Raw genomic sequence first — 13,307 nt, forward strand, 5'->3', positions numbered from 1 at the left:
CTCTTTCCCCACCTTTCCTCTTTCAACAGAAAGTAAAATAGAAACAGTTTACTGAAGTAGAGTGGGACATTCATCAGGTGTATACTGTTGGACACGCCTTGAGAAAAACTCAAACTCAGATTGTTTCCCACGCTGGCTTGCTCGTGTTGCATGTTGTTAGGGCACACTAATCTGTTTCTATTTAATATTTGGTCTAATATTATTATTATTATTGTCTCTCCTCTTTGAAGGACTGGAGCATGATGATGACATCAAACAGCTGGATGAAGAAATCAAAGATTTAAGTGAATCAAATTCACAAGTGGAAGCGGACATGATCAAACTCCGAACACAGGTAAGTTCCTACCTGTCTTTTTTAGTTTCATATACACTCAAAGAGCCATAAAGTCCTACCTAAACCAGAGGAAACAAGGATTTGTCATTCTTCACTGACTTTTTGCTGTCTAAGGGCCTTTTTGTCTCTTGTTTCTATTTGAAAAAGACTATAAACACTGTAGGGGTGATGGTTTTATTAGTATGATATCAGTATCAACAGATATGAAATTTCAGCTGATATATGCGATTTATAATTTGACTATAAAAAAGTTGACAGAGGTGCCAGAGACTGGGGACCCCCACTGTACCTTAAGTTGGTTGAACACAGCCATGCATGATCAAGAATAGAGAAGTGCAGACAGCGCTGCCCATATGTGGGGATAGATCTGAAAACTTTCTGAAACTCAGCCAAACTGGGGGCAATGGAGGTCGGGAAACTCAGGGTCAATTATAAAAAGTTATCTAGATATCCATATCCATATTTGATATTTAACCTAAATAATTACCACTCTTAACATAGCAACAGATATCTTCTTTAAGTCAGTTATGCTGTCATATATAGTCATCTTAAAAATGTATATCCCCCTTTTTTTTTTAAAATGAAAATGTCGTAAAAACGTGGTGGGAAAGGTGGTTAAATGGGATTTTAGAAGTAGCAGAAATGGGTTAGAAGTGGCATGAATTTGATAACAGTGGCAAAAAGAGCAAAATATGGCAAAAATGGCAAATAATATTAACGAAAAAAAATATTTCAAAAGTATTCTCCAATTTTCTTAAGGCATCGGGCGACCCCCTCTTAGTGTTTTGCGAACCCCAGTTGGGTCCCGATCCCCAGGTTGAGAACTACTGGGCTAGACCTACTTCAGCTGATGTCTTTTTCTTCATTCATCTTCGTTCCTTACACATTAAAGTGTTTTAAGGACTGTCATTTGTTTATCCTCATACTTTGAATTATGTTTTTTAAGGACTGAATTTTTAGGCCTGAAGTACATTTAAATATTTGCATTCAAATCAGAAATATTTTGTGAATATTAGAATATTGGCAAAAACTGTATTGTGATTTACTGTTCACATACTGTTGATATTTCAAGCATTTCTGTGTAAGGATGAACGACCAACAAGGGCAAAAACCCTGAACTTTTTTTTCTATAAGCATCCAAACCACAGATAAAAAGAAATATATGAATGCAATCTTGTTTTTTCAGAAATGGATTTACTTACATTCTTTCTAACAGCCACCAGAGGGCGGTAACACTGGTTTCAAAAATATTTGCTGAAGTCTTTGTATAAACTATCTTGCTTCTAGATTGGTTTATAACTTCCCTTAACATTTATCCCAATGATTTTATGAGCTTTGGGTTTGAAGGTTTTCTTGGAAAAGAAAATTATGTTCAGAATGCAATACCCAATGAAGTGATTAGTTGTTAAAGGTGAAGGTTCATGTGGATGACAAGTCAATAACATTGGATCTCATTCATTGATATGTGCCTAAGACTTTCTTAGGAACATAATAAAAGATTAATGATGCCATTGTTGATGATGCTCAATCGTCCTCACCTCTGTTCTAATGATGCTTCGTCCTGGAAACAGGGGCAAGAAGGTCTGAAAACTACTCAGAGATCTTTTGATTTGTCCGTATAAGCATGGTAAAAGTTGCAACTTGAAAAAATTTACAATATATTATATATCTGACCATTCAAAAATGAATTTATAATAAATAAATGTTGGCTCTCTGCAGTGTTAATTCCGTCTACTAAAACTATGACTAAAAATGTTCGTTGACAGACTTGTTTTCCATGACAAAAACCAGACTAAGACTAAAAAAAATAGATCTGTGATGACTAAAACTTACAAAAAGTAAGTTTAGTTCTCATCAAGATGGCTAAGGTAGACTAAAAGATGTAATCAAAAGACTAAGACAGACTAAAAGTTTAAAATAGTTGCCAAAATTAACACTGGTCTGCTGACAAGCTTATGGAGATGCTGGTTTCCTTTTCCAGTAGGATCTTGGACCTACTAGTGAAGCCCGAACTACTAGTAACTGGTTTACTGACCATGGTATTACTGGGCTTGGTGGACCAACAAACTGGCCTTACCTGAACCTGATGATGAATCTGTGGAGTGTAGTCAATGGAAGATGAGACAGCAGAGCTGACAGTATACAGTAGATCAGATGAATTCTGCTATTGAAGCAGAATAGCTGCAGATGCATTGTATTATGACAGATTTACCCACAGTGGAGAAATATCAGATTTTGAATGTCTGACGAAAACTACATTACATTTTAGCCTAGTTTTAGTCATCTTGACGAAAACTGACTTTTTGCCAGTTTCATTCATCACAGATCTATTTTTGTTAGTCTGAGGCCCTGTCCACACAGAGACAAATCCAGGAGTATACACAAAAGTTTTCTGTTGTATCGGCATGTCATCCACACGGAAATGGCGTTTTGGGAGGCCGTAAACACTCCTTTTTGAAACCGGTACCCAGAGTGAGCAGATCTGTAAACGCTTTGTGTGTACAGCCAACCACATCTTTCTTGAAACGATTACGTCATACAAAGCGTAGCTCACTTACGCCGCATGCGCTGCCGACCCAAAACAACAATGGCGGCTTACAGGGGTGTGTTCGTGCTGCAGAAGCTACTGAGCTTATTATGGCTTCATCAGCAAAATCTGATGCTCCTTTACCAACACTGAGAACAGCACACACCAGATGTTCTTAAATCCACCTCGGAGAACAACCAGTAGGGCAACTAGGAGGAAGTTTGCGGCAGTTTTCTGTAATCTTCTTCTGTCTTTTAGTGCATTTCCATTGCAGCGTTACAGCGCCACTTACAGGTTTGGCATATATACTACAGGCTTTTCAGTTGTTTTCAGTGGTTCCGTGCTTATGCGGACATTTTCTTAAACGATCCCATACTTAGGGAAAACTTTTTCAAAACAAAACCATAGCCATAGTCTAGTTTTTGTCATGGAAAAAAAGTCTGTCGACAAACATTTTTAGCGTAGTTTTAGTTGACGAAATTAACACTGCAGCAGACAGAGGTTTGAAGTGCTTTAAAATCTCTTGAACAGTTGCGCTGATGTTGTATGAAAGGCAATTTTGTATGTTTTGTTAGTAAATCAAGGTCCCAAAGTAAGAGGCACAGTATTTATAAGCTGTCTACACCCACTGTTTTCAGTCTCCACTGTCAGTGATGATTTAGAGTGTCATGTCATCTGCTGCTGTTGGTCCACTGTCTTTTATCAAGTCCAGAGTCAACTCAGCTGTCCACTATGATGTTCAGAAACAATTTGGATGGATGAGTGAGTCATGCTTAATCAGGTTTAATGTGCACCTCCTCCTGAACTTTCTTGATAGGCACCTTCAGCAGCTTCAGTATTGCGCCCTTCAGACTGCATTGTTCGTCTACAGTGTTTCATGCAAAATATATTAAAACCAAGCCAGTGACAGTCCTTCTAGCTGTCTGGCCATTTTGAAATTGGAAAGTGTCTTTGGAGAAAGGCAGGAGTCGGCTAGTCTGTGCTGGCTTCTGGGATTATTCCCGCTCTAATTAGAGAGCATCCTCTTTTTGCATCACACATTCTGGTTGGCTTATAAATGTTCCCATGTGAGCAGAGACCAAATTTGAGGTAATTACACAACAATTGACAAATTGGTGCAAGATTCAGACCAAAGAAAATGAGCTGTAGGTGTTAAAAAGCCCCTATTCTCAAATGAAAATGATGACTTTCAGTTGTTGATATCAGACCTGCTCATTTTCAACACTGACAAGGGTCTAGATATGTCCCAGCAATATATGAAGTAAATAACTTATTTATATTTGTTATTAGATGCAATCTGCAAAGAAAGAAAAGGTTGGGAATAGGCAGTTTGTTGTTTAAAATCATTAAAGATTGTGATACTGATCATTAACGTGTATACTTCCAGGACTGGGAAGGCAAAAAAGTGAACAGAAAAGACTCAGATGGACTGAATTTTGATGTTGCCAATATTAATCATGCTCTGATAAACACAAGCTAATTAAAATAATCGTTTAAATGCCTGAAATGTTTTATTGTAATTAGCTAAATGTGTTTTGATTGTTTGCATTTCCACTCTGTGTTTTATATTGTGGCTCTATTGTTTCCCCCTTTTGCTGGGAATCTTTGTGGACTATGTTGTGTTTTTTTTCCTCTGCTAATGTTTATTTGTGTACACGTCTGCGAATACAAAGCCGTACTGTAACATCCTGTCGTCCACCCTTCCTCTCCTCAGATCACAACAATGGAGTCCAACCTGAAGTCCATAGAGGAGGAAAACAAGGTGATTGAACAGCAAAATGAATCTCTCCTGCATGAGCTGGCCAACCTCAGCCAGTCACTGATTAACAGTTTAGCTAATGTCCAGCTCCCTCATATGGTAAGGGCCACCAGGAACGGCAAGCCGGCAAGTTGCAGAACATAGCTAACCGTAGCATCATAGCAGCTTGTTCATTGATTGTTTACTAAGCCACAGCCGAATGTGCATGCTGAGAATCAAATGTGAAGCTTTGCTTGTCTTTCCAAACAGCGAGAGGGAGTTGTGAGATTAGATTTATTATTCCTGTATTTTAAAACAAAAAACACTAACAACAGTCTGAACAATCCAGGCTCAAGTAAAGTCTATTAAGTCTTTATTTCATGCTATTGAGAGGTATTATATTTAAAGGCTTTTCTGTATTGAAGAGTTAAATTATTTAAAAATGAAACCTTATTTTCTGACTGTTTCTTGACTGCATGTCTTCATGCTACCAACATCTTCATGTTTTGCTTCATTGTGTTTCTTGTTTTTGAAGATGATGCAACAAAGTGTCTTATTCTGTTAAGGTTAATAGAAATCACACTACTTCATCCTGTTTCCATTATTCATAAAGACACTTTAATATCCACTTTTATGATTTCCTCTTGCACACTGCACAAGCCCTAATTCCAAAAAATGTTGTGTAGAATGTGAATAAAAACACAATGCGGTGATTTGCTTATCCTTTTCAACCTATAATAGAATACAGCACAGAGACAAGACACTTTAATGCAGTGTGGGCTCAGTAAAATTTGGAAAATATTGCTACAAATGCAAGTTAAGAGTCCATCCATCCATCCATTTTCTATACCGCTTATCCCGTTAGGGGCCGCGAGGGGCTGGAGCCTGTCCTAGCTGTCATTGGGAGAGAGGCGGGGTACACCCTGAACTGGTTGCCAGTCAATCACAGGGCTGACATATAAAGACAGACAACCAGGCACACTCACACTCACACCTACAGCCAATTTTACCTAAGGTCAGGAGTTAACCTAATGAGCATGTCTTTGGTGGTAGGAGGAAGTCGGAGTACCCCAAGAGAACCTACGCATGCACAGGGAGAACATGTAAACTCTGTACAGAAAGGCCCTGACTGGGAAGTCACCCAGCAACCTCCTTGCTGTGGAGCAACAGCGCTAACCCCTGTGCTGCTGTGCAGCCCACCATTTATAAACCATATATCAGGGTCATCAACTCCATTCACTCAAGGGCCAGCTTTTTCTTGACAGACACTGTGGGGGCCAGACATTGAAATAAACAAATTTAAAATCAATATTTTAGCTTAATTAACATGTTCTTATAAAAATATTTATTTTAAAAATGAATGGAACTTAAAGCTTTTAACAGTGAGGCAATACAGTATCCCGTCTTAAATACTTATCACTTATACTGAAGCCAGCCACAAGGGGGTGGTTGAGATACTTTAGCTACACATTTCTGGAGCCCTCTTGATGTCTATCACTGAGTTATGCCTAGTTAGATGCTAATAAGCTGTGTTGTGATTGGTCAAATACATATGCTGAGAACAGATCTTTTGTGTATATTCTCAGAAAGGAAAGTTGTGCTCTCAAAAAGCCTTAAAAATGCAGCTTTAACCAAGACTGGTTTGATAACTTTTTTTTACTACGTCTAATTACAAAAAACAATACCTAATTTATTTGCTTCTTGTTTGAAAAGTCTCTAAGTTGAAGGTTTTATTTACACTTTAAGAAAAAAAGTTTTTTAAAAAAACAGCATGCCATATTCTTTACTACTCAAATTTTCTGAATTTAGTTATCCTCCAGGGGCCGGATGTGAAGCCATGGGGGGCCTGATGTGGCCCCCAGGCCTCCAGTTGATGATCACTGCCATATAACAACATCTGTTATATATGGTTCTGTGATGATGTAGGGGTGTATTAGTCACCATGGCATGGGTCACTTGCACATCTGTGAAGGCACCGTTAACACTGGGAGGAGCATACAGGTTTCAGAGCCAGTGCTCTAACCATACCTTTCCATTGGGATGCCCTCAGGGTCTTAAAATTGATCAATCAGTTAAGTGAAAATAAGACTTTTTAAAAGTATTAAAAAGTCTTGAATTCATACAGAAATTCCCTAAATTTTGTACCTGCTTTTAATTTTTATATTCATAAAAAAGGTTGTGTGGTATTTTACTGATTTGTTTTATTAAGAGATTCACTTTATTTCACTTTTGGGCTACTTAAGTAGAAAATCAGTCCTTCCATTGTCAGCTACTTCAAACCAGTGTCTTATATCCGATATCTAATCTCAAAATGCTCCAAGAAAGCTTTAATAAGAGATACTTCCAGCATTTTCTGTATATTTTGTAACGTTATTAACTTACAATCAGCATAAAATGTATACATAACTGTGTTGCTATTGTAGCTGGTTTGGAATTGAAGAGACGATGGGTTCTTTAAAATGTATAACGAGTGTCTCCTGAGATTTAATGTCAGATTTTCTGTATATACCATGTCCTTTTAGGTGATGTCCCTGACCAACACAATTACAAAGCACATTCTGCATGAGTTACAACAGCATGGCTTCAAAATCAAAGAGTACTAGACTGGCCTGCATGCAGTCCAGACCTGTTTTTCTATTGAAAATGTACATTGCAGGATGAAGTGTGTACGGCACATCATGAGGGACAAAATATGACAATGGAGACCCCAAACTGTTGAGGAATTTCAGATGTTTATCAAACAAGAATGGGAGAGAACTTCACTTTCAACACTTCACGATTTGTCTTCATTCCCCAGACGCTTACAGAGCATTGTTAGGAGAAAAAGTCATGCAGCATAGTGGTGCTCTTGTCCCAACTTTTTTGGAAGATATTTTAGGCATCAGAGGCATAAAAAAAGGAACAGACTAAATTTGATCAGTTTTAACATTAAATAACTTGTCTCTGTGCTGTATTCTATTAAAAATGGGTTGAAAAGGATTTGTAAATCACTGTACTCTGATTACCCAATTTTTATTCAATATCCCAGCTTTTTGGAAACAGGGTTTGTATTGTTGTCAGTATTCCTTGACAAAGATAGGAATTATTCCCAATTTAGCATCTTTTTGTAGGCCACATATATGTTTATAATCACCTTTACCTTGAATAATCTATAGATTAAACTTCACTAATGTTATGAGCTGGCCTGACTGTTTGCCTGTCTTGTCTTCAGTCTCGTCTCTCTTCTTTGCTTCTTCTTAATATGTGGTCCTGTTTCCTGTATGCAGTTGTGTATCCAACACCACCACCTAGTGTTGAAATGTCAGAATAACAACTAAATGTGTCAAGGCAAACTAAAAGAAATGTCCTTCTTTTCCATCCGTAGAAAACACTGACTCACAAAGAGCCTCCCATGAGGAACAACAGCTGCTTACAGATGCACCAGCAAGTAAGTTTATCAGTCATAACATGTAAAATGGTTGTTTTGAGTTTATGTTGATATTTAATGCATAAATACAGCTAGTCAAGAATGATTTTAATCTTTAGAACAACTCAATAAGAAATAAGGGAGAAACATAATTAACAACTAGAAAGTTACAACAGAATTAACAGAGCTTGAATCTTTGATCTTTAGAAGCCTTTTAAAAAAAAAAACAAGGAAGTTTTTGAATTTTTGATTAATTGCCCAGCCCTAATTGGCAGCAGGTCAGTTGGATGGCTGGGTATAAAAGGAGCATTTAAAAGAGGAAGAGTCTCTCAGAAGTAAAGATGGGCAGATACAAGGAATAGGGGTATACCAACAGATGCCACTCCACTGTGAGTTAACTTTAATTGATAGGCCTTTTATAATGTGCATTTGTTTGATTTGAGTAAAAATTAACCTCTGGCCTACATAGAATCTTGTGTGAATCTCTCTGCTTTGTGTGAGGTCCTCTAACCCCTCATGCACTCTTTACAAGACATACCCATGTACAAAATCAAAGTATAACTATAAGTAATTTTAACAATAAATACAAAGTTTGTGCAGTTTTGTAGCTTAACCTGAAATAATAACACATGAAAGCAGTAATTCCTCTGAGTTACAAACAAAAACACTATTTTATTTCAGTTGATCTTGCCAGACCTGAGCACCCCAGAAGGAAAGAGGAAGTAACATTAAACGCATAGAACATTTTTAATGTTATCTTATTAACTGCACATTATACATTTTAATCCCTCACTAAATCATGGTTTTATAGTATGTTAGTGTTTATTTGTGAATGTATGGGTATATTTGTATTTCAAATAAAAGTTATTGAATTCTATTCCTCTTTATGGTAAGAGGTATGGGGCAGCATGCTAGTGTTAATTTTAACAGCTACTTTTAGTCTTAGTCTTAGTCTTAATATAAAATGTCTTTTGGTTCTAGTCACATTTTAGTCTTTTCTCCCCTTTTTAGTTTGAGTCTAGTTTTAGTCAATAAAAAGTCCTTACATCTTAGTCCAAGCATTTATTCTCTTGCTTAAATCTGGTACCAAGTCACAGTAGTGTGCTCAGTTCACCCTGCCAACCTGGGGTCCCTTCTTTCTACAGCTGAGACGAAGAAGAGATACAGATGCATTGTTTTTTGACAGATGTACCCAAAGTGGAGACATACCACAGATCTTGATTGTCAGATGAAAACTACATTACATTTTAGTCTAGTGTTAGTCATCTTGAAAAAATTACATAGTTTTAGTCAACCAAAATAACACTGCAGCACGCTAGCACCCCCTACCCCCTACCAGCTGCCACTGCTTTTCAACCAATGAGATTTATTTGATTGAAAAAATAGAGTGGTTTGGACCTTGGATGATACAGAACATGCAACAAAACAAAGAGATAAGACAAAATAAATTGGTCAAAAGTGCCTCACAGACTTTTTGACACATTCATGGCCCCTTGAAAATGGTTCTGCAACCCATTTTTGGCCCTGACTTTTAAAGGGGACTTGAACATCTGGGGCTAAGCCCAAACTTAGGAAGCTCCAGACACATGCTCCCCTGGATATTTTTGCCTAGAAGGCAGTTATACACACTATTTATTTTTACACATCTTAAATACAAATGTAGATTTAAAATGCCCTCAAATCAAAGCAATAATTTGGATAATAATCATCCAGTTCTACCTGAAAAACATCCTTCATAGCCAACATGACTTTTAGATGTAATTGCCCCTCATTATTGTGACACCATGGTGTCTAAAACCAATAATTTTACTTCTGCTCCCAGTAAATGTTACAGTATCAGTTATAGGAATGGTTTGATTTGGTCAGATTGGCTGCCAGAATGACATTATCATGCTGTTTCATTTATGTTGTCTTTTGCATCAAATTATCATGACTCTCAGCAGATAAGTATTTTAACCCAGCTGGGCTTTTGAGAAAACATTGGGGGCTCAGAGCACAGACGGCCTAGCTAGTGGTTAGGCCCCGCCCCCATGTACGTGGGCATTCCCTTTCCTCCATGTCTTACCACCATTCTGTCATCCCACCCACACACTGATGTAGGATGTCGTGAATTCTCCCTCATCTTTCCCCCTCCAATGCTCTCTCTGTTGCCTTGTGTCCTGCAGGACCCAATCAGCGAGCAGAACTTTGATGCCTACGTGACCACTCTAACAGACATCTACACAAACCAAGACCAGTACCAGAGCCCAGAAAACAAAGCCCTGCTGGAGAACATCAAACAAGCAGTTCAAGGGATCCAAGTGTAACCGTGGAGCAGAGGGAGATGCTTGTTCCCCGGCAGTGAGGGCGGTGCATCAAATCCTCATACAAACACGCAGTGGTGGTTTGATCTCCTCGGTTCGGCGCAGTAACTTAAATAGTGTTATATATTCTAAATTCTGTTCTCTGAAAAAAGAGGTATAATGCTTAGAAAGACCTCAAATCTTACTTTTCTTTCCTTCTTCTTTTTCTTTTTTTGGCCTTGCTTTGAGGAAGAACACAAAAGAAAAAACGGCAAAATAGTTTTTGAGGACATTCACATTTTGTACGTTTTCATATGAGCTGACATAGTGTCATGTAATGTTTCTAGCTGCTCATGTATGCACATTTTTAGTGTATATTTCTGAACAGTAAGCTAATGATAACGGGACGCAAGTTCTTTTTATTGCTTGACAAAGAAAGCATTTTAGAGAAAAAACTGGACAGCGAAAACAACGACAAACCCATTCAAGCAAGGAGGACGCTACTTCTTTTTCTCCTCGATGGATGATTTTGGACTGGATAATTTTAGATGTTTTTTTCTTCTTCTTCTTCTTCTCTTCTTCTTCTTCTTCATCTTCTTGCGTGTAGATTGTTCCAGAGCAAGAACTGGTTTGCATATCGCTTTATTTTCTGACAATGCTTGAGATAATGTTTGTGTTTAACGGAAAAAAAAAAAGACGTGTAGCTGTAGGTGGGGGCATTTTTAATTGGTGCTGTAAATGAATCCGGAGAGGAAACTGACCTGATGTTTGTATGAATGTATGTTCGAAGAGTTGCATTGTAAACATCATTACACGGAAACCCGATGGTGGAAATCCCATGATCTAGGAGAGACAATTGACTCCTAGAGGAACACATCTGTGCACTGGATGTTCACATGCTTATCCTTGGGCGTTTTCACACCTAGCCTGTTTGGTTTGGTTAAATGGAAGTCTAGTATTGTTGTAGCTGCTCTCGGTTGAACGACACCGACACTGCTTGAGAAGATGGGTCCACTTGGTCTCAGACTTTTGAGCAGTTTGTTTTTAAATAGAACATGAACCAACCTTAAGCTGGCCTAACTGTAGAAAGGACTGAGTTTGTTTGGATTCAGCATGAAACTGTAATTTTTCAAGACAATATCTTCTGCTAAAAACACAGCCCTTCCTATTGATTTTCACATTTTTCATCCTTTATTATTGCTAAATGCTTATCAAAGACCATAGCCATGCCTGTAGAAACTTCAGAACAGTTTTAATTTTGGCACCTATTTTAAATTTTTAGTAGTTTTTGGATTAACATGAATTTTAGTTTTAATCATATTTGAGTCATTTTAAACCTTTATGATTTTTGGTCTATACAATGAAAACACAAACATTTTAGTCCAGTTTTAGTTGATAAAAATTCCTTACATTTTAGTCTTTGCTTTTATTTGAGGCATTTATTTTCTATTAACTCATTGACAAAATTTCAAAATTAGTATGAGTGCAAAACACCCTTATTAATAAACCAACAACCCTCGAATTAGTTTTAAATACAGTGATGAAAACAGTGGCATACCATATATGTGCAGTAGAGAAATATCATGGGTTTTAAATGTTTAATAGTCTGGTACTAACACTTAACTCTTGTCTTCAGCAAAATTAACACTGCTTCTAACCCTAACAGGGTTAGGCCCTGTGTCCACAGCCAAGAACCCTTTCACTTGTTTCAAGGTTACAAAAGTTGATTGGTCACAATGCAAAAAAAGGGGGCTTAATATAAAACAAAAACACTAAATCTGAGAAGAAAGGTACTCAAAACTAGTGAAATTATCCATCCATGCAGCAAGATGATTTGACTTATCAACATATCTTGAAATAAGATTGTTAAATCTAGAAATAAATAAGTTGGCAGAACCCTTCAAAAGCGTTAAAATAAGCAGACAATGCTGGTTTTGAGCTGAGATTGCTTAAAACTGAACTTTCTACAGCCAAAAATAAGTGAACTACACAAAATATAAGCAAATTAATTTCTTTAATTTCTTGCTTTTAGCAAATTAAGCTGAAATATTATAATAATTAGTAAAATATTAAATTAAGTGAAAAAATGCTTAATATTAGTAAATTATGATTAAGCTGTCTTAGAACAAGTTGGTTCATCTTGAAATAAGTAAATCCTGTTAAAACTAAACCATAAAATTTAAAACCAGGCCATATTTTTAGACCATTCATCTCAATGTTTCCACTGAAATCAGGCTATATCATTTCTTTCCAACGTTGTTTTAACATGTTTGAAGTCAGAAGTATTCTGCTCAGTAAATTACATTTTTATTGATGCTTTTTGTGTGATTCTGAAATCAAGCAACTTGAGTTTGTTACTGAATCTTGAATTTTTAACTGTTATTTACTTAACTCAAGGACTTCCTGACTAATTGAGACAAAACAGATATGATCATGCTTGATTTAAGATTATACTGTACACCCTGAAAATAAGAAATTATAAATTATCTAACACTTCTTAATTTAAGTTTTTAGATCTTGGCAAGCACCAAATCATTTGCAGTGTAGTAAGAGAGAAGTTATATTGACAAGTGTGGTGTTGTTCAAAAGTGGAGCAGTTTTCAATTGAGGGATAAATCTCTGCATCAGCATTACTCTCCTCTCTCTCCTCACTGGACTCTGTAGTTATTGGACTGACCCCACCTCAGGTACAGTAACCTCGGTGTTGGATCAGATGCAAAACAGGTATCTATTAGATAGTCTTTGGCAGCAATACTTAATGTGTACTTAAAGTAATCAAGTCTTTGAATTCCTCATTAAGCTCAAAATGTTAAAATCAGAAAAAATGAGGCCCCCAGCTCATTATAAGTTTGACACCCCTGTCTTAGAGAGTGGTGACAACAAAAGCTGATGCAGGGGCACAGGTGGACTCGTGGTTAAAGGCGCACCCCATGCACTCCGTTGAATCCAGCCTGTCCCTGGCTCTCTCATCCCTGTTTCTAATTCTGTCCTCCTCTGTGAGTAAAGGCGTAAAATCCCAA

At 37.2% G+C, this 13,307-nt stretch overlaps 1 protein-coding gene across 1 annotated transcript in view; it reads left to right on the plus strand.

Annotated features, from left to right (window-relative positions):
- The window catches only part of myt1lb (myelin transcription factor 1-like, b), a 251,762-nt gene extending 240,404 nt beyond the window's left edge, over positions 1 to 11,358 (plus strand). Inside the window, exons 19-22 of the mRNA XM_041812908.1 lie at positions 231 to 334; positions 4,576 to 4,719; positions 7,964 to 8,026; positions 10,171 to 11,358. Of these exons, the coding sequence (XP_041668842.1) occupies positions 231 to 334; positions 4,576 to 4,719; positions 7,964 to 8,026; positions 10,171 to 10,311 (452 nt within the window). The 3' untranslated portion in view covers positions 10,312 to 11,358. The remainder of the gene's footprint in view (positions 1 to 230; positions 335 to 4,575; positions 4,720 to 7,963; positions 8,027 to 10,170) is intronic.
- The last annotated feature ends 1,949 nt before the right edge of the window (positions 11,359 to 13,307 follow it).

This window comes from Cheilinus undulatus, linkage group 18 (genome assembly GCF_018320785.1).
Source record: "Cheilinus undulatus linkage group 18, ASM1832078v1, whole genome shotgun sequence".
NCBI classification, from domain to species: domain Eukaryota; kingdom Metazoa; phylum Chordata; class Actinopteri; order Labriformes; family Labridae; genus Cheilinus; species Cheilinus undulatus.